Genomic DNA, 20,069 nt, shown 5'->3' with positions numbered 1-20,069 from the left:
CTCCTTGTGTTACAGGCTCCATTCAGTGAAATGTGTTTTTGAACAATAATCGAATAAAACGATTGCAGGACAAAACTGCATTATCAAATATCAGTAAGACCTCAAAATGTAATTGTACTCTTAATCGGTTTAAAAAGAGTGGTATCGGTCCTTCCCTTAATATCTTATCAGAGAGTCATCAACAATGAACTCATAATCGGACCTCCACATACTTTTTGCCTTAGATTGAAAGACCCTGCAGGCTGCTGACCTCACCCACTCACAATTTGCCTATTTGCGTTTAAATAACCGTCACTTGACCTCAAGTGCATGTAATTCCCACTGCAGGAAAAAGGCCCGTGGTATCCCTTTGACAACATTCACACAGAATTCTGCTAGAGCTATATTAATTGTGGGCATGGGCGCAGATATATTAATTTTAACATTAATTCTTACAAGCTTGTTCCCCCCGTCAAAGCCCAGTACCAAAATCCCACCTGCGCCGCTGATTGTGGACCATCTCTTATATCAGCGACTGAAGGCTCCGTTCGGGCAAAACAGCGTATGGCTACAATTAGCCTCATCAAGTGAAATTCTAAAGAATGCTTGATGGTTTGCTCTCTTGGCTTAGATGACGGACTCATATTATGCAACTCGCTGGCCTTGACACCTGCTGTTCTTCTCGACATCACTTAGCTCTTGAACCTAACACCTCAGGTTGTGATCTCTGACATTCCCCAAACTCAAAACACCCGGCGCATAAGACATGGTGGGGTAGGGGCGGGGTTAGGAACAGAGAGCAACAAAGCTCCAGACAGGAGTAAGTCGTCGGAACCTGAACCGGCTCTATTGCTTATTTTAACATTGCGATTACTATATTATTGATCTGTTGCTTTGGCACAGTCGTCTCTTTCAAGACCAAATAGTATAAAAGTGAAATGTCATACTTCAGAGGTTTTCTGCGGTTTTGATTAGCGTATTGGCTCCAACTGTACTCACAAATGTTGACTATGTTGCGAAAAAAACAAAAGTCTTCAGCCTCTTATAAGAGCTTCAGCCTATTTTCCCTTTCAGACGTGTACACTATGATTTCTGAGAAAATGGCCAAGGGTGAAAATATGTCTGGATAAAATAATAAACTGAAACAAAACCAGAGTGAAACAGAAACTGTCGCTTCTGAAACCCTAAACAGGGGGCAAGCTTTTACACTGTCTCTCCACTAGGGCTTTTTACATTGACATTTACAGAGTTGTCACCCCTTTGTTCTCTAAGTACAAGCAACTAAGTGTACATACCAAAGTGTTTGAGTAAATTAAACAAAACCACATTGTGGCTCTTAATATAAAGAATTACCAAAAACCAAAACACTGCAACAGTATATCATGATCAGTACTTCCAAGAGCTGTACTGGGATCAGAAGTCATCATGTGGTTTTCGCTCCTTCACTGCCAAGACCACTGAGCTTACCAATGTGCTGCAGCCAAGACAAATGAACAAAATTGATATACTGCAAGACAGACACTGACATCCTTTGCACAAAGAAAGTTTACAGATATTCTGTGAGAAAGATTGAGAGGTTTTTTTTTGTCCACTCAAATAAGCAGTTATACATTGCTCCAATGGAATGTGTTTGCAAGATGGGTAATAGACCCCCTGTCACAGACCCCCAATGGCCTTCCAGAGATGGAAGAAGCTACTAAGAAAAGCTTAATATCACCAAAGACAAGACCAAGAGGGTCAATTATTCAAAAAATTTGAAGCGCTTGCTAATTACTGAGCACAGGAAGTGCTTTTGAGTAAACAGTTCATGATGAATGAGGCAGGAAATTCCATTGTCCATTCGATGTGAATTCACTGGAAGTGGGTTGGTCTCACCGATGGAGAAATGACAATTCAAATAGTCCCATAACCAATGTAAAATCATGCACAAGCTCGCTTATTATTCCCTAAGCATTTAACAGAGCTGATTATGGCGTTGACATAAATCTTGCAAATTCATTCAATCATCAGACAATACCCCGCTTCCCCCCCAAAAAAATTCCATTAGTTTTTACGGAATTATTACTCACCATTTCCACCCCTTGAGGGAAGGCTGTCCCATCCCAATCCTTCTTGGGGAATCGCTGAAGAATCTTCCCACATCCCTCTCCAGAACCTGCCAATTAAAATGGACAAAGAGAGCGGCATAATATTAAAGAGAACAATAAATAATATCAATCTGACAAGATAATGTTCAGTACATCATATGACGCTAAAGCGGCAAATTAAATATGTTTTTCCAATGTACAACAACCCGAAGATTCATCATATTCCAAACGGAATAATGGCTGGTCAATTAATTCAATTTCCCATGTAGACATCAAATTGGTGCTACGTAAAAGATAAAACCCATCACTGCATTTTCCATTTCTTTAATTTAAAAGAAAAATATTTTGCTAATTTATTTCTCTGCAGTAAAGGAAACAGTACGAAAATTCTGCATCATGATTATCATCATTATCTTTATAGTGCCAATAGAAATATATCAAATGAATGCACCGAAAGCACTATGACACATATTATTTTAAATATAAACAAATAGAAAATATTTACTATTTGAGATTAGAAATGACACACTGCACAACATTCTGATCTATCAGTTCATGTTCCTCGTTGCGTCCATTCAAAGATGTAATTTTCCAGGGCAAATTTGGATTCTGATTTTTATGCACAGCTGATTGTCTGAATCTTAAAATACAAATGACAGAACTAACCTTTTTGAGTAACTCTCAGAACCTGTGTTGATGTGCTCAAACAGACACTTGCAAAGTCATGCAAAACTTCCACAACGCTCAGATATAATTCCCCCTATTACTGGTACATGCCTTTTTACATAGGCTTAAACGACACTGCCCCAAACTTCAGTTGGCATCCTCTTTGTCCAGTGTCACGTGACTCCATAAAGTTGAACTCAAACCAACCCCTTAAGTCAGACGGCCAAACAAAAAACTGACCAACGCATGTGGAGAAACTTCTTCCTACTATCATCACCCCAGTCTTTGTTGCAGGTCAGTCTGTGCCAAATTAAACTCTGTGTCTTGGCGATTACGCAGAGTGACACTACTTATGGGCGACATTTTGGCGCTTGCCTAATCCACACCAGAGATGGAATTTATTTTTTTACAAGACATTCGATGAATCAGGCCGAACTGTTGTTCAACCCGAATCAATAAAACTAATAAAGGTTTTCTTATCTTATCTTAAAAGGCCCTAATGTTGCTCTCTATTTCTTGCACACAAAGCGCATAATTAAGAACATAGAAAAAGGCGTGTCAAAATGCCCCATTACTTGCAACAAGACAACACAACCACACAAAAGGCTTTTGTTTGCTTTGCTGTTACACAACATGTCAACATGAGTTTGGTTTTGTACCCCTTGCATGTTTCCGTAATAAATCCATTTCATAGGGTTTGTTCAGCCTTCTTGTAAAAGTACTGGAGCAGTGAGGCCATTTCCTTCATTTTTGCATTACAACGGTAACAGTCATCAATCCATTATCTGAATCGCTTTATCCTGTACGTGCTGGAGCCTTTCGCAGCTGACATTTGACGTCAAAAATATGTAAAAAGAGACGTTGTTTTGCACACTCTGTAACAATGGTGGGCAGTCCATCAGTACTGAGAGGAAGTTGCGTTTTGCTGGCGGATTGACAACTGACGGAAAAATTGAAATACTGACGGAGTTATGTGCTGAGGAAGAGTTTTTCCGCGCATGTTTCCGTAATAAATCCATTTCATAGGGTTTGTTCAGCCTTCTTGTAAAAGTACTGGAGCAGTGAGGCCATTTCCTTCATTTTTGCATTACAACGGTAACAGTCATCAATCCATTATCTGAATCGCTTTATCCTGTACGTGCTGGAGCCTTTCGCAGCTGACATTTGACGTCAAAAATATGTAAAAAGAGACGTTGTTTTGCACACTCTGTAACAATGGTGGGCAGTCCATCAGTACTGAGAGGAAGTTGCGTTTTGCTGGCGGATTGACAACTGACGGAAAAATTGAAATACTGACGGAGTTATGTGCTGAGGAAGAGTTTTTCCGCCGTCACCCAGTCACAAACATGAGGGGGAAAAAAAAAAAAAAAAGACTCCCTTAGGCAAATAATGTTTTGCACCACAAGGCGCACTGGCACGTTCGCCCCGTCCACACGACAGACATTTCTGCGTGACCGCGCGCCGTCCTATCAGTTTTAACTTTAACACAATATTAGTAGTTGTTTTTATATTACAGTTGTGTGACAGTTGATGTTGAAGTAAACAGTTTTAGAGGTAAAAAAATAAATAAAAAAATTAAATGCATTAGTTGCATCAGCAAAATGTTTACTATCGCACCTCATTAATCATTAACTCATTCACTGTAAAATCCTCCTTTACCTTGCATTGGGGAGATTTTATATATATAAAGAGGGCACAAATGATGACTGTTGGCTTTTGGCTCTGTATTTCATATGCATAGCTTAAACACATAGAAGCTGGAGCATCTTGATGCTAGCGTGTGTGCGGGAATAGTAGTCATGCTAGTCAGAGAGGAATCTGCATGACAGTGCTGTTGTATTTGGGATTTTCCAGTTCCCCTAATTGAAATCGTATGTTCGGAATGCAGTGAGTTCTAATTTTCGAGCGAGGATGATAATAAATGACGGAATTCCTCACATTCCATGAGGCGACTCTCTCGTATTAAAACAAGCTGCAGTCTCCAAAGCCATCTCCCTGATATAAAAAGAACATCAGAAAGAAGAACAGAAGCCAAGCTGAGAAGACATGCTATTTTTAACATCCGCTCACAGGATGCCTGGTTGAACTCTTTAAAAGAAAAAAAAGAAAAGCTATTTAAGCAGAAGTTATTCTGAAGAGCAAACAACCGGAGAACTTCATCTGTGACATCATCACGACCAGCATCTGACATGTTCTGACTTGTCTGAATACAACATGATGGGAGAGGTGAGCGTCGAGTGTTAACAATGAAACTTCTGCCGATGCTGATAGCGATCATATGGATTAGCTTACCTTTTTTCAATTGTGGCGCTGCTCACTCACAATTATTTGAATAATCGATTAATCTGTCAATTATTATTTTTTCAATAATTGATGAATGATTTAAAAAAAACATTGTATCAAAATGTCCCTCCTTTTTTAATCTAAAAACAAATTGACAGTGTAGAAAATGCACAAACATTATGTTTCCGTTATGGTAAAGAACAGTGTCATCATACAGTATACCAATCACACACAGCCCATTTTCCATTTGTAGAATGTCTAGCAGCATCTTGGGAAGAATTGTTAAGGTTTAATTGTTATTATATTTTCACAATACAGTACATTTCAATATTGGCTATTCGTTGCCTGGTCTGGCCCCAATAAGCCCGTTGCAGATGTTTCCCCTCTTCCCACATAACTGATTCAAATGATCAGGATCGTTATCAGGCTGCCGCAACGCTTGCTGATCTTTTGAATCAGGTGTGTTGGAGGAGGGAGACATCTAAAACAGGCTGGATAGGGGCTCTCGAGGGCCGGACTTGGGCACCCGTGTTCGAGATGACGACTCTCGCTGTTCATTTTTTAAAAACTGTATTCCACACAGAAGTGGGCTTTTTCGAAAGGCATTCACATAGGCCTAGCACTTGTTTGTACCCCTAATATTCAAACAAAAATGTACAGAAATGATCCCTTTGCCCATTTGGAACATTTTATTTGTATTATAAAGAGTACTTATTGTACTGAGAGGTTCAAATGTAGACACAAAACTTGTACATTGGAGAACAAAAATGGACCCCTAAAGTACCCTTTTTTTTTTGACTGTGTACTAACAGCTTCACACAACATGTGCAAGAAGACAAAATAAAACTTTCTGTGTGCTAAATGCAAATGTAAAGGGAGCGCTGGCATATTTCAATTAGAAAATATGTTAGAGAGAGAGAGAGAGATAGAGAGAGATAGAGAGAGAGAGAGAGAGAGAGAGAGAGAGAGAGAGAGAGAGAGAGAGAGAGAGAGAGAGAGAGAGAGAGAGAGAGAGAGAGAGAGAGAGAGAGAGAGAGAGAGAGAGAGAGAGAGAGAGAGAGAGAGAGAGAGAGAGAGAGAGAGAGAGAGAGAGAGAGAGAGAGAGAGAGAGAGAGAGAGAGAGAGAGAGAGAGAGAGAGAGAGAGAGAGAGAGAGAGAGAGAGAGAGAGAGAGAGGGAGGTGGGTTTTTCTTTTTTTGTTTTGTTTTTGTCACAGATATTGCTGTAGAAGTGCTCGGGAAATGGTTGAGTTTTAAAATTGTGTCCTTTCAGATATGGGCAAAAAATGTATTCTGTTTTTTCATGTGGCCAATTGTCCAAAATTGAACAACACAAATGACAAAACTTGAGCTTTTTTTTTTAAGGCATCTTCAGAAACTCTGCTGATTTGGACAAAAGAAAACATGCCAATGTCTTGACAAATTGCCGAACTTCCCCAATGCTCAGATGTAGTTACATCCCCAGGTGTAATTGCAGTCCGTATTTCCTCTTTCTGAGGCTGAATGGCAACATATCAACATATTCTCAATCTGACCTTTTGTTTCATTTTATCGCATGCCTAATAAATGTCATATTTGATTAAATGGTTGTAGAGTCAAATGTTCCCTGCCCTGAATTTGAATTTGATTTGCATTGTCAAAGAAAAACAAGGATCTGACTGTGTTCAATCTTATTAACCAGGTGGTAATAGTTGTCAGTGGAGAACTGGAAATTCCCTCAGTCGGCAATCAGTTTTAAACTTTACTACTTTGAAGGAAGGAACTCTTCCATCGTGGCGAAGGCCACTTCACTGCCCAGTCTGAATCCGACAATAAATTGCCAAATGTGAAAAGAAAACAAAGGGAGCAAAACCAAAATGTGCTCAATGAAGAACAATGTTTATACAATCGTACACAGAACTGGAAAGCGCTGTTCATTGAGAAATGTAAAAGGACAAAACAAAAGCATCGTATTCAAACGGCATCAGTGAACAGCGTTTCCAGTCCTGTCAAACCATTATTTCAACATTTATTTGTCTTTTCCTTATAAATCAAATCAAATGATGGGATTCAAATAATCTATTTTCAAACCACTACACGTGGGAGCACTTGAAGAACTCCAAATCTCCTGCTGATAAACTAGACTGATAAATGTGATCAAATCCAAATCTCAAATTTCTGAAATGGTTTTGAATCCAGAGCCTCAGACAATGTTTAAATCTGTCAAATACAACCTTTGATTGATTTTACAAAATTGACACTTTGTCATAGGGCTGTCACTATTTTAGATTTTAAAAGTTGCTTATTCTATTGATTATTCAATTGATCGGCTTAAAACGTATATTGAATCAAAATGCATTACAAAATATTTTTTCTAGATTATTTAAATTATTGTTTTTTTTCATCTGGTATTGTGTAATGATTACATAAAACCAAATAAACAACAATTATCACACGAGAGGGAGGATGTTGTACTCACCAATGTTCTTGAAACTGAGAGCTATATATGTCGCACCAATGGACAACTCAAAGCTTCTTTGACCTAGCCAATGTTCGAAATCAGAGAACCCAAGATGCCCACATAATCATTCTAATGTCATTATACAAGTGTGAATACACAGTACTCACAGACAAAAAATTGACATAAGGTCAAAAGCATTTTTTTTTAACAAAAGCACTCATTTGTGGGTGTGCAGAGTGTGCCAGCAGCACAAAGCAAACCCTCTTTGAGTTTTTGCAACAAAGATCCAATTCATGATGCTTTCAGACGATAAAGACTTGGGAACAACTTGTTGTCAGTTCATGTGAGGCATTTATTAACCTTTTCATGATTGCACGTTGGAACTGATTCAGCTCAATAATTCTGTCAAAACAAACTATGGGGCAAATTGGCTTGCGGGCAAACTTATTTCCCCTTGATGGCAACGTGGTACGTAAGAAATCCCCCGATTCAGACCAGAGGACACCAGATCGGAAAGACACATGAAATAGACAACACTGTGTGCTAACATTTCATTTTCCATCCATCAATCCATTGTCTCAACATCACATATCCTGTTCAGGGTGCTATCTCTGCTGATTTGGAGAGAAACCCTGCATTGGTCACCAGTCAAGCACAAGGGCATGCGTCGCGACAGAAATTCATTTGGGCTGTCACCGAGCCGAACCTAAACCCAACTGGCCGGCATGCAAGTCAGGCCAATGAATCACTTAAAAAAGGATCAAGATTTGATTTCATTCAAAAAGATATTTCTTTAAACTAGCATGTTTGCATACTGTATTGACTTTTTTTTTAAACTGCACTTCTTCACCTTGCAGTACTTGTGAGTGCACTTTTTCCTCATGCAAGAGTTTGTGGACTCTGAGAAGAGGCCTTTATTTTGCAAGTTTTAATAAACAAATTATTTAACATGATAATACAATACAATACATGCTGATTTATATAGCGCTTTCACAACAGCGGCAGCTGTAACAAAGCGCTTAACAAAACAGTTAACATAAAGTAAAATAATATAGTCATATTCTTATTGAAACTCTTAACTGAAAGTATATTTCCTATAAAAGAAAGTGAGTCCGTTGAATTTACAGAATACAAGCACGTCATTGCACCTGGTCAGGATGGTACCACCTCTGCCTCAATTTGAGCCAGGAAAAACCCTACATAGCGTTCTACCCTTTTACAGAGCCTGTTAATGATGAGATTTTTCTGGTCAATGAGGATATTGATTGATTAGAAGTGTGACGTGCTTGTGCTTCCAGAAACCAGAATATATATTACCCACATATGCCCCAAAGGCTCCAGAACCGTAAAACTGACTTGAACTACGCATAATTATCCATGTCAGGCAAGCCATAAAAAGATGACTGGATGTTTGCATCACACCTGTTTGGAAACAAGTGCATCTGCTTACCATCACAATGTCCAACAGTCTTGTGGATAAAAATACCCTAGATTAAAAAAATAATCCCCTCCCTCTCTGAGCGTCACTCTATTCAGACTCCTTTAATGACGCCAAGAACATTTTGTCCCACGAGTGTATAAAAAAATCATTTGTCAGTGGTGATGGCATCCACAGAACTGATCAAAGTCACTGTTCAGCTATTGTGCATAACAGGCACGCTCTGGTGGCAAAGCAGATTCACCTGCTCTGGCCCTACTTTGAATGCCACTGCATGAGGTAAGGAAATTTATTTTATCGAGTGTTAGCGGCCTATTCCAATTCTTCATTTCAACAACATCGAACAAAGAATACAACATTACAACATAGTACTATACCACAGATGATGATGATCCTAAAACTCATTTCAAACTCATTTTTTGTCCGGCTTTATGAATTTTCAATCAAAATGACACTCACATGATCGTCTGCAGGTATGTGGTTAAACGAGTAGAAGTGTTAGTTCTGTTTAGCAACATTTAACGACGACTGGTTTTATTTTGGCAAGTTCATTTTATTTCCTATTTCAACGGGCTTGATCAAACTGAGACAGACTTCAATTTTGATCTTTTCTGACTGCACTGGTGTCATGTATTTGAGGCACATCTGTTTACAGTATGGCAAGAAGGAGCACTGAGTGAAGATGTAGCCTGTCTGCAATGTTAGCATCTTATGCTCAGTAACAGTTAGCTGCATACCAAGGTTGAATTATATACTGTACATGTGCTGGTATGTTTTAACGTTTTCCGTACATGGTACATTGAAGTCCTCCAAAATGTAAATTTTACAACCCACAAAAAAGTGTGTTGGTAATAAACCTGACAAATTTGCATAATTAAAAAGGTGTGTAAAACGGGACTCCAAAATCATACAAAAGCAAGATGCTGTCTCTACTCTTGTTGTGAGCGTGTTTGCTGAGTTGCGCTAAAGTCATGCTCGGCGCATCTGTGAACTACGACCAGCAAAATGGATGCTTCTTTCTGTACCATCTTTCTGATGCCGAAACATCCCTGGCTTTTTCTGTGCCATGACAACGAGACAGTGTAGAGTAGCCAGGCTCGTACGCATTCACATTCGGCAACGAGGCACTCTAAAGCGGTCATGCAAGCAGACTATCCCAGGGAAGATGCATTTTTGTAGTCAAGCTAGCTAACTGCGCCAGATTGCCACTGATACAAAGGTATTCAAGCTCTCGTTTGGTGGTGGAATCGACATAGTTCTTAGCCTTTGCACATGTTTTCAACAATTATCTTAAAACATACACAATGTATTCAGGAACAAATGTCATAATGCAGTTTACAGTGTCTTTATTTTTGAAACTCCAATCTCAAAACAAAGAACTGGTTGTGTTACATTAATTCAAATATCCTGAAACGTTGTCTGTACCGTAAGACAGATTTTACAAGGCGAGTTCTTCTAAACCTTCTAAATGGAAATTTTTATTTGATGACCAGCTTGACAAAACATTGTGGTTGTCCTTTAAACACTGGTGTAAGAGAATAACTTTTCTCTGAACCAAAGTTAGAAGGAACAAGTGGAGCTGAGCTTGAGGCACAACAAGTGGAAGCAGGGTAAACTTCCTGTCAGAGCACAGATCAACATTTGAGAGGGTAAAAAGAGGGAATCGGAATGAATGCATTTATTCACAGCTGCACGATAGCTGCTATCGTGGAAATAAACGTGCAGCTTTCTTCCGCAAAAACAAACACATGACAACAAATCATCAAGCGCTTTTGCAGCAGCGTATAAATAGCAGAGGGGGCAGGACTAAGCCAAGCAGCCAATACTTAATAAAAAATGCATGCACAGCTTGACTATCATGGACTGCTGAACTCGCTCATGTCAACATAGCTATTTTTTATGACAATCTGTTCCTTTTATGCAGCCTGTAAACTGCTTTGCGCATACAGTAACTGCAGTGCAGACACTTTTCCTTGACTGACACCCAGCAAGCACAACCGTCGCGGACAGGATGTGACTCATTTTGGATTCGTGAAGATTCCATTGGTATACAACCTCAACAGCACATAAAAGTGTGTTACTCTGAAAAACACCGGTGCCCCCAGAGGATCCACGGCACTGAGCGAGTTAATGAGAAAAACGAAGGCGTCCCTAAACTCGCTTTTTTAGCTTTGCGGCTAACCAGAAGCTAGTCGCCAAGCTATGTAGCATCAACATCATCCCACAGTGAGTGTCGCCCTGGCCACAAAGCTCAACTTACACACTTACCGGCTTTTTCCTGATCGTATCCCACAACAACAAAGTAGTCAGCCAATCTAGCCATGTCTGCCGCTTTTCCCGAGCTGTGCCAACACAATTCAGCATTTTTCCTGCTTCCAAAGCACAGCCATTTTTGACAGAAGGGCCGTCAGTGCGCATGCGTGGACGAAATCCATGGGCGTGGGTCCGCGAGTTGGCAAATACAAACGCCGCTTTGGCCCTCAAATTGGTGGAACAGCCCGGGATCACCACCTTTTTTGAAACTGAGAGGTACTTTTTGGTTATTGGTCATTGCTCCCCCTTGTTATTAGTTAATAATCATTTGTGTGAAGACACTAATTATGTTAAATATTTCTCAAGGAGGGAAACAATTAAATGGCACTAAGTGACACTTACTCAGAGGGTTGCAGGCATGCTGTAGCGGCATAGCCTATCCCAGGTGTCTTCAGGCAGCAACCGAGGTACACCATGAACAGGTTGCTAGCCAGCCAATGGCAGGGCACACATAGACAAAAAAACATTCACGCTCACAACCATCCCTAAAGACAATTTAGAGTGTTGAATTAACCTACTGTGCATGTTTTGGGAATGTGGGAGAAAACCCAGGCAGGTAAGGGGAGAACATACAAACTCCGCACAGGAAGCCCAGAGCCGGAATCAAACCTTGCACCTCTGCATGGTGAGGTGGACGTGCTAACCAGTTGACCACATTGCAGCCCATGTCATGCAGTGTGGAATTGGCATTTCTAGTGACACACAATCGTTCGATTAGTGCGCTCAAGTGACTTACCAGTACTTGTAAGGACAAAGAGCATCTATGACTACTACATGGGTCTTAAACTGGTTATCATCATTCTGTAGTGTGCCCTTTGTCTTCACTAGTAGGACAAGTTTGGTATACTTTGAGGACAACGAAGTTTTACCAGTGAGGTATAACTGTGTACTAGTTGGCCTCTGTGCTGTATAAGTACTACTGCTCATACTAGTAGTGCGCAACTTGTTTATGTACTATGCATATTTTTGAAATATGTGAGGAAGCCAGAATACCTGGAGAAGTGTTTTATTTTAAAAGTTTATTTATAGAGCCCTTAATCACCAAAGCGTCTCAAAGGGCCTACAGTCCACAAAAAACAACAATATGGCTAGGTCCCGAACACCCCATCCAGGCACCGACAAACACAGAAAACCTATTTAGGGGTGGAGTGATGGGGATGGAAGCGTAAGAACCCTTGAAGTGGCATGAGTGGTCATTTCATGAAATGAATCACCACAAGTAGACTCCTCCAAGGAAGTGGCCCTCCTCAGATTTTCTCCCAGCAGCTCGAAGCAGAATCCTTACAGTATCAGCCGAACTTCAATCATGATCACCGAGTCCCCTCTCCGCTCAGGCGTGGGTTGGGTGTGAGAGAAGAGAAGCGGCAGTTTAACAGGCCAACTGCATATGTCAGGGTGTGAAAGAAAGACTGAATACTCAAGAACAAGGAGAACACGCAAACTCCAAACCTGACAATATTTATATTGTATGTTTTCTAAAAAAAATAGGCATATTGCATCTTTCATTTATTGACAATTATTATAACATATTCAGATGCCCCAACTACTGCACATGGGGCATAATGGACGTCAGTTTTGCTATTCTAACTGTGCAAATGGTTAGCCAATTATATTACAGAACAGAAAAAGTTGTCTCAAACTCAACTGAGGTTGTCAAAAAAAAAATAAAAAATTGCCGGAACACATGAAAGTACAATCGCTACTATTATCTTCAATCTTTCCATGATTTTATGTTCGTCCCTCTCTTTCTGCTGCCACCGCAACGTTTGTTAAAGAAAATAAATATAAATTAAAAAAACAATGAATAAACATGCAGAAACATTTTTGAACTTGAGCCAAAATATGAGGTAATCGACCTTGGATGTTTCATGTACTGCTGATAGTTACCCAAGAATTATCCCCAAAAACGCTCATGTTTGACGGTTAATCAATTAAAAATCATGAATCATCAATCAAAAGCGTGTCCTCAGGCTTCAAGCGCTCTTTTTCCTGACATACAAGGGTGTAATTACACACGTTTCCTGCCACACATACTTTGGAGCTGGCAGTGAAAGACGGGACACACCGTGTCAGTCATCCTACCATTGCCAAAAGATTTCTTTATAAGGAGCCAAAAAGAAAGCCGGTGCTTTACTGTCGTCATTTCACAATTCGAATTGTTGTCTTCCTGTAAGTGCATCACTTAAGGCAACTGTCGTTACTGTTTTACAGCACATGTGTTTGGCATTTGTCTTGTGTCTTGTGTAAAAAGGGTCGAATGTAGTCATAAATATAAAGCTCTGAAGAGCTAGCAGAGGGTTCCCCTTTTTTCCCAGTTCCCGATACTAAAATGAATATGTTTTATTGCTGTATTTATTTATAGAATTTTGAGATGCTGGTGGAATGTCAAGTGTCAGGTTTGCGTCAAATTAGGAAAACATGTCGCAACACATTACCCCATTCGATTCCAAACTCAAAAGAAAAATTCAAAGCTGAAAGGATGACTCCTCTGCGATCGATAAAAGAAATTTATAGTTCACTGGACCTTGGTGAAGAAACCATTCAGAAATTTCTGCAATGTTAAAACCGTCCGGGTTCAACAGCACTACATGTGCTACATTTTGGAGAAAGTACAAAAGAATGACGACAATATGTCAACTTCTCTCTCTCTCTCTCTCTCTCTCTCTCTCTCTCTCTCTCTCTCTCTCTCTCTCTCTTATATATATATATATATATATATACAGTACATACACACAAATGCTGTATTTGTTTACCACATTTTACTGCTTCCTCTGAATGTAATATTTGACATTACTCTACCTTGTTGTTGTTTTTTAATATTCTATTTAAAACGCATCACACAAGTAGAAGCACAAAAACCCGTACAAATGGCAGTATTTATCTATTCCATTTTGTTCTATTCATTGATGAATTCCTGTGCATGCATTCCTCAGGGCAAACGTGTGGCGAAATGATTTGCCAACTCTTTCCTGAAAGCAACAACTCATCCAAATTATTGAAAACATGTCTGGACCAATATTGTTCAAGTTGATTTTTTTGTTACTCTTGATTTATTCTTAGATTATTGTAAAATTCCACCTCACTGTAGTCGGCAGGTTAAAATAAATCAAGGCGTAAGGCGAGTTATTTACCTTGTCCAAACAATACCTTGAGTATATTGGATCTACAGTCAGGCATATTTATCCTATTTATTGACTTGACTAATGCTTCTCTCATTTCAAAAAAAATCACTCACTCTAATTCATCAAGCTGACATGGAACTTCACTGTGTCAAGGAGTGGCATGAAAAGGAGAAAATGGACACACTCCTTCAATTTGACTTGCGAAATTATGGAACACAATCAAATCAACCTTATAGTTCAAATATGACAAGCTACATTTCCCTTGAAGGATATGTTTCAAAAAGTGAGCCAAAGTTGTGAAATTACTTTGGTGTACGTTATGTTTTTTAAATTGAAAAAACGTTCTTCAACTATTCTGTTTTTTTTTTTTTTTTTTTTGCACCACTGGGAGTAGGAGGGGGGGTAAAGGATGAGAGTCAATGAGCCCCTCCCACCTTCTGTATAAAGGCTCCCAGTCTGGTGTGCAGCTATTAGCAGAGTGACACAGCTGCCTTACAGGACCAGTGGCAATATTCCCCAAACCTGTGGAATACTCGTCTATACATCTGACCAGAAAAAGAAGAGCTTTGTTATCCCACGTGAATTCCAGGTATGTGAATTTGATTTTTTTTTTCTTTTTTCTTCATGAGCACCTTCCTACGGTTGCTGCTTTCCCAGCTGATGGCTTTATCCTTGCTTTTTTGAGGTCAGGGCACAAGTGTATAGACAAGGACAGGTTATCTGTCTGGTTATATAAGCAGTTCAGCTCTTAATGTGTGTGCGTTTGTGGCAGAACCTCTTTAAAGGTGTGTGTAGCACGTATAAGATTTTGCTTGCAACATAATAACAGGGCATTTCAATCTCAAGTATTGTTTTTCTTTTTTTTCTTTTTTTTTTAATAGCTTTTATTTTAATTTTATTGTGGCAAGTCTATTTTGGGAGGTTCTATTGGTAGACGCTGTCCTTCACATTATTGGCCATGGGCCCAAAGCATGGTTGTAGGTTTACTTAACGGAGGAAAATGTGACCCGAGCTTAACTTCTCAAATAAATGAATGATAAGTGCAAATAACTTGGCTTTTGGACTCTTGTGTAAGCTTTACTAGTTTACAGGCATACTGTACTAGTGACACAGTAGGGAGTTTGAAAAGTTAAATTGTAATGTGCGTGTGATATTGCAAATGACTAACTAGATGTTGCCTTGCTTCCACAGGAGGAAAAATGAAACTAATCTTCCAAGCCTTCCTCTATTGCTGCCTGGTGGCCACAGCAGCACACTGTATGGAACTTGAAGTGAAACCCAAGTTAAAAAAGAGGTGAGTTGATTCATCTGTCTTTCACGTGCACTCGTAAAAGATAGGGTTGATTGTCGAGACGACAGTTGTCAGAATGATCTGCCTTAAGACTAATGGCTTTTTGCCCTCCTTCATTTAGGCTCAGCATATGGCTCGGGAGCAGACTCAGACGGGATCTGGACAGCAAGACTGCAAACTCTGAGCACTTTGTCAGGCAAGATGACATCAGGGATACCATGCTGCCACATTCCAGGTATATACCTTCAACTGAAGCCACCAGTTGCCACTGAAATGCATTTGTCAGAGAAATAAGGATTTGGAATCAACCTCCCTGTGTTTCTCCTGCAGCACTGAAACCCATGTGCGAACCAAGAGGTCCAAAAATTCTGCCAACCAGTCAAGACGGCAGGGTTGTTATCTGGGGACCTGCTCAGTGCACGACCTGGCGCACCGTCTGCACCTTCTCAACAACACGCTGAAGATTGGCAGCGCCCCACCTGTCAAGATCAGCCCACAAGGATACGGCCGCAGACGTCGCTCCCTACCAGACCGCAGAGTCGCACTGAGACTGGAGCAGGGCAGGCTCAGGCCTGTGTGGAGCACCACTGACTCCCAAGTCCATAAGCTTGAGGCTCTGCTCAGGCAAACATGAATGGAACTTTGCAAAAAAGAAGAACGAAAGCCAAGGCAGTCGAAGAGTTCGCGCACTCTCCGCTCTGTTCACAAATTCTCCAAATGCCTCAGATTTGCCAAGTATTCTCCAGAATCTTTCCAGGACTGGGGACCAGGTCAGAGCAAGACTGTCTGCACTGAGTTTCTTAAAAGCGCTGAGCCCCGCTGCTCAGTGATGTGGAGCTGCAAACACTGGATGGAACAGCATGGAGCAACAACAGGTGCCGCTCTCTGCTTGGCACTTGGGCGACCCCAAGAGTGTTGCTTCCTACCGAAGTGAGCGGACTTACCCTCTGGTGTAAAAGAGCGAAGTCTCACACTTCCTCCTCCACTTTGATAAGTGCTGTCCAATGTCCTGCAAGGAAAAAAAAAAAAAAAAAAAAAAAACTGTGAGCACTTTTCCATTTGGACTCTAATGAATGATCAGGAGAAGATGATGTGCATCACGATGCCAAATAAGGGGATAGATGCTCTCAGCCTTTATCAAGTTTTGGGCACTGTATAAAGGAAAATGAATGCCTTAGATTCTGTGAGTTATGTGCAAGTCCACAGTGGATTGAAATATACTTGAAGTTGTTATTTGTACAAAAACACGTGCAATCTATATTTGTGTGTTTTTTTTTTAATTGGAGCATATGTATATAGGAATTCATTTATTTAATATTATATAGAATTTACATTTAAATACACATAGAACTATTTTTGTACAGAAAGGAATATACGGTATATGGGCATTGTATTCTTTTACAGAATGTGGTAACAAGATAACTGTTTTATTTGGTATATTATATATTTGTAAATGTTCTCTATTTTATTTGTGTTAAAGCAATAATATTGTCATGTAATAAAAAAAAACAAACTTGCAAACAAAACCCTGACTTTGTCCCGACTTCCTTTTGCTCCCGGCCGTCGTAAATTCCAGCACAAGTGGCGCGGTCTATTGTCTAGAATATAGCAAGACAGGCAGCACCTGGTCTCTGTTAAGTGATTACAGACTCTCATTAGAGTTTCCCTCGTCTCACTACATTCCCTCAGTTATGACCTCCCACCTCTGCAGCCCCTTCTTTTAAAAAAAAGGGCAGACAGGGTGCGAGGTGCATTCCTGCTTGATTCAGCTCATATTTGTTGACTAAGCCATCTCAGAGCCGCCTCGGGATGCTGAGGCTTTAGCTTCATTGGTAAAAGATGGCTAGAACAGAAGTAGAAGGATGTGGTGGTGTGATGGGGGGGGGGCTCTCACATTCCCGAAGGAGCAAACTGCTGGTCATTCCGTTCATATTTAAGCAGCCAAAGAATAACCAAAAGGGCCGCAGATCTCATTTATTGCCAGCAGAGTTATCCAAAATGTTTCCACTGGGGGGCCACATGTAGAAAAATGGAAGGAAGTGGGCCACGTCACCCTGTGTGTAGGAAACATGCTGAAACAAATCCAGCTCTGTCCGCTTGTACACTGTGGATCAACATATCATTAGCCTGATAGCATAGCGGCCAAAGTCATTTTTCGGGAATGCATTGAAGGAATAAAAAATGTATGATTGCTATTTATTTTATTTTTTTATTGCTGACAAAGCATGAAGTTGTTAGAAATATTGTGATATCTTGTAACAATCAACATTTTTGTGTGTTTAAAAAAAACTTGATAACTTTTTCAAAAAATAATTTCATATTCTAATGTGGGCTTTGTTTAAATTTAATATTAGAATATCAGCAGGCCAATAAAAAAATGTGAAAGGGGTTTCTGGGCCAGACCTTGGACACTACTGAACGTCACGTAAAATAAATACACAACAGCATTGACTTCACGTAAATATGCTATTCTCTAGTCTACACCACTTATCTATTTCAGGGTAGCGGGGAGTTGGTCAGGCAAATGAACCACGAGATATATAAATAATGTTTCTTATTGTATTTTATTTATCAAAGTAGTCGCAGCACGACCATGGTCATAGACCATGACAACCCACTGAGGTCATCCAGAAGGTAAAAACATGCTATCGCAACTCAGGGGGTCATTAAATGCTATAGGGTCAAATGAACATGATAAGGTCGTGTTTTAATCATTGCATATCGTTTTTGAGATTGGTTTGTGTATGGTGAAACATTTCAATTCAAGGGTAGTGTTTCTCAACTTTTTTTTTGGTATGTGTAACCCCTAAAGTTTATGTCGTACCATGAGTAAAACCCAACCTAAACTCTCTTGCTTGGGAGCTGTCCCCACGCCTATCACGCTTCTACTATCGGTTCTGAAGCACAGCATATTTATTTGAATTAGAATCACAGTTGTATTGCTGTTGATTTTAAAAACATCTGCTGGAGATGTTCTTTGATTTAGTTGAAGATACAAAACCAAAAAATAGATGATCCGAACATGCAAGTGTGACAGTGTGTGACCTAGTTATAACTTCAATTACATATCCTCTATTGCCATCTAGTGTGTAAAACCTCTTACAACTTCAAAATTGTCACATTTCTAAAATTTTGGCTATGATCTATACATGGAATTAAAAATCTAATTTGTCAAACAGGTATATGTATACAGATTCCATTTTTGAACTTTTTCACCTCACCTCCTAAATTCATAGGACTCAACAGTAGATTGCATCTATTGATCACCAATACAAAAAAATGTTTCTCTCCGGTCGTAATAATGCTTGATTCTTTTCGAAAAGAGTTCTTGTTCACCCCCATTTTTCCTACTACTGTATTCCAGATTTCAGCATAGTCAATCTACACTGCAGTATTTTGAGAGTTGTTACTATATACTGTGTTTCCCAACCTTTGTTGAGCCAGTGCACATAGTTCACATCGGAAAACAATCTCATTATGGGACACCACTTAGCAAATCCATTCACATATATAGGAAACACAGGTTGATTATGAAATTGCCCCCCCCCCCAAGAAAATCGAGAAAATTAAAAAAAATTTAATCCAAATAATTGACATTAGATAATTTCCCGTGAAACACCTGATCTCTCTTGGCACACTAATATGCCAGGGCGCACTGGTTTGGGATTACTGTACTAATATTGCATCCAAACCTATCGTAATTTTTGCTAAATGAGAGCAAAACATTCAAGACTTTTCTCATTATAATGCTGGACAGTACAGTTCTATAGACTATTGTATTTTTTATGAAGGCATTTCATTAGTGTTAAAACAAAGCATAAATTGTACTTATAAAGACATTCATTTAATTAAATAGCATCCGGGTCTCATTATATTGTAAAGTACAGGACTGGTAAAAACACAAAATCTAAAACTAGCTAGTTAATAGAGCGACATTCATCTATATTTCAACACTAACTGTGGCCTCAAGTGTTCGTTCGTGTGAATAGTAGATGGGTAAAGGTGTGCCATGTTTAGACTCAATTAACCTGGATGTGGCCTAGTCACCGTACTCGAATAAAGTGCACTAGTCACTGCTTCGAGTAAGCCAATGAGCTGATGATGCTACTTGTGTGTCACAGCACAGAGTCGCCGATCCGGGCAGGTCAACCTGCATGTTCAGTTAAGTTGTTAGTTCGGTCCCAGTGGCCCTTGCACATCCCATCCTGTTGACTTGGGCCTCCTGTCTCCTTATCTTAAGTCAACAGTCTCAAACTTGGGCCTTAAACTGGACAGTGATTTCAAACTTGACCGGCAAATTGGTGCCATTGTTAAATCCAGCTTCTTTCACCTTAGACAGCTGGCCAAAGTAAAACCTCTCCTCTCTCATGAACACTTTGAGACAGTAATTCATGCCTTTGTCACATCCCGGCTCGATTACTGCAATGCCCTTTACTTTGGAGTCAGCCAGTC

At 39.8% G+C, this 20,069-nt stretch overlaps 3 protein-coding genes across 4 annotated transcripts in view; 2 read left to right on the top strand and 1 right to left on the bottom strand.

Moving 5' to 3' along the window:
- Positions 1-11,664, bottom strand: part of sbf2 (SET binding factor 2) — a 92,259-nt gene extending 80,595 nt beyond the window's left edge. For both annotated transcript variants that reach the window (XM_019886633.1, XM_019886634.1), the window contains exons 1-2: positions 11,160-11,664; positions 2,049-2,134 (exon numbers count right to left, since the gene is read on the bottom strand). In XM_019886633.1, coding sequence (XP_019742192.1) covers positions 2,049-2,134; positions 11,160-11,214 — 141 coding nt within the window. In that variant the 5' untranslated portion in view covers positions 11,215-11,664. The remainder of the gene's footprint in view (positions 1-2,048; positions 2,135-11,159) is intronic.
- Positions 8,729-20,069, top strand: part of ampd3a (adenosine monophosphate deaminase 3a) — a 45,270-nt gene continuing 33,929 nt past the window's right edge. The window contains exon 1 of the mRNA XM_019886640.1: positions 8,729-9,170. The gene's annotated coding sequence lies outside the window, so the exon portion shown is untranslated. The remainder of the gene's footprint in view (positions 9,171-20,069) is intronic.
- Positions 14,044-16,635, top strand: adma (adrenomedullin a). Its single transcript, XM_019886643.1, has 4 exons — positions 14,044-14,915; positions 15,518-15,620; positions 15,739-15,852; positions 15,948-16,635. Exons 2-4 carry the CDS (start codon positions 15,526-15,528, stop codon positions 16,249-16,251), a joined length of 513 nt encoding a protein of 170 aa, XP_019742202.1. The 5' UTR covers positions 14,044-14,915; positions 15,518-15,525; the 3' UTR covers positions 16,252-16,635.

This window comes from Hippocampus comes, unplaced genomic scaffold (assembly GCF_001891065.2).
Source record: "Hippocampus comes isolate QL1 unplaced genomic scaffold, H_comes_QL1_v1.1 scaffold261, whole genome shotgun sequence".
Classification (NCBI taxonomy): Eukaryota; Metazoa; Chordata; class Actinopteri; order Syngnathiformes; family Syngnathidae; genus Hippocampus; species Hippocampus comes.
Note: the sequence above shows the minus strand (reverse complement) of the source record. Positions and strands in the feature narration are given on the sequence as shown.

What these genes read in the sequence shown, in the direction of transcription:
- adma (XM_019886643.1), top strand. Translation starts at nt 15,526, where the DNA reads ATGAAACTAATCTTCCAAGCCTTCCTCTATTGCTGCCTGGTGGCCACA. An exon ending in AAACCCAAGTTAAAAAAGAG is followed by an intron (nt 15,621 to 15,738) that starts GTGAGTTGATTC and finishes TCCTTCATTTAG; the next exon opens with GCTCAGCATATGGCTCGGGA. An exon ending in ACCATGCTGCCACATTCCAG is followed by an intron (nt 15,853 to 15,947) that starts GTATATACCTTC and finishes TTTCTCCTGCAG; the next exon opens with CACTGAAACCCATGTGCGAA.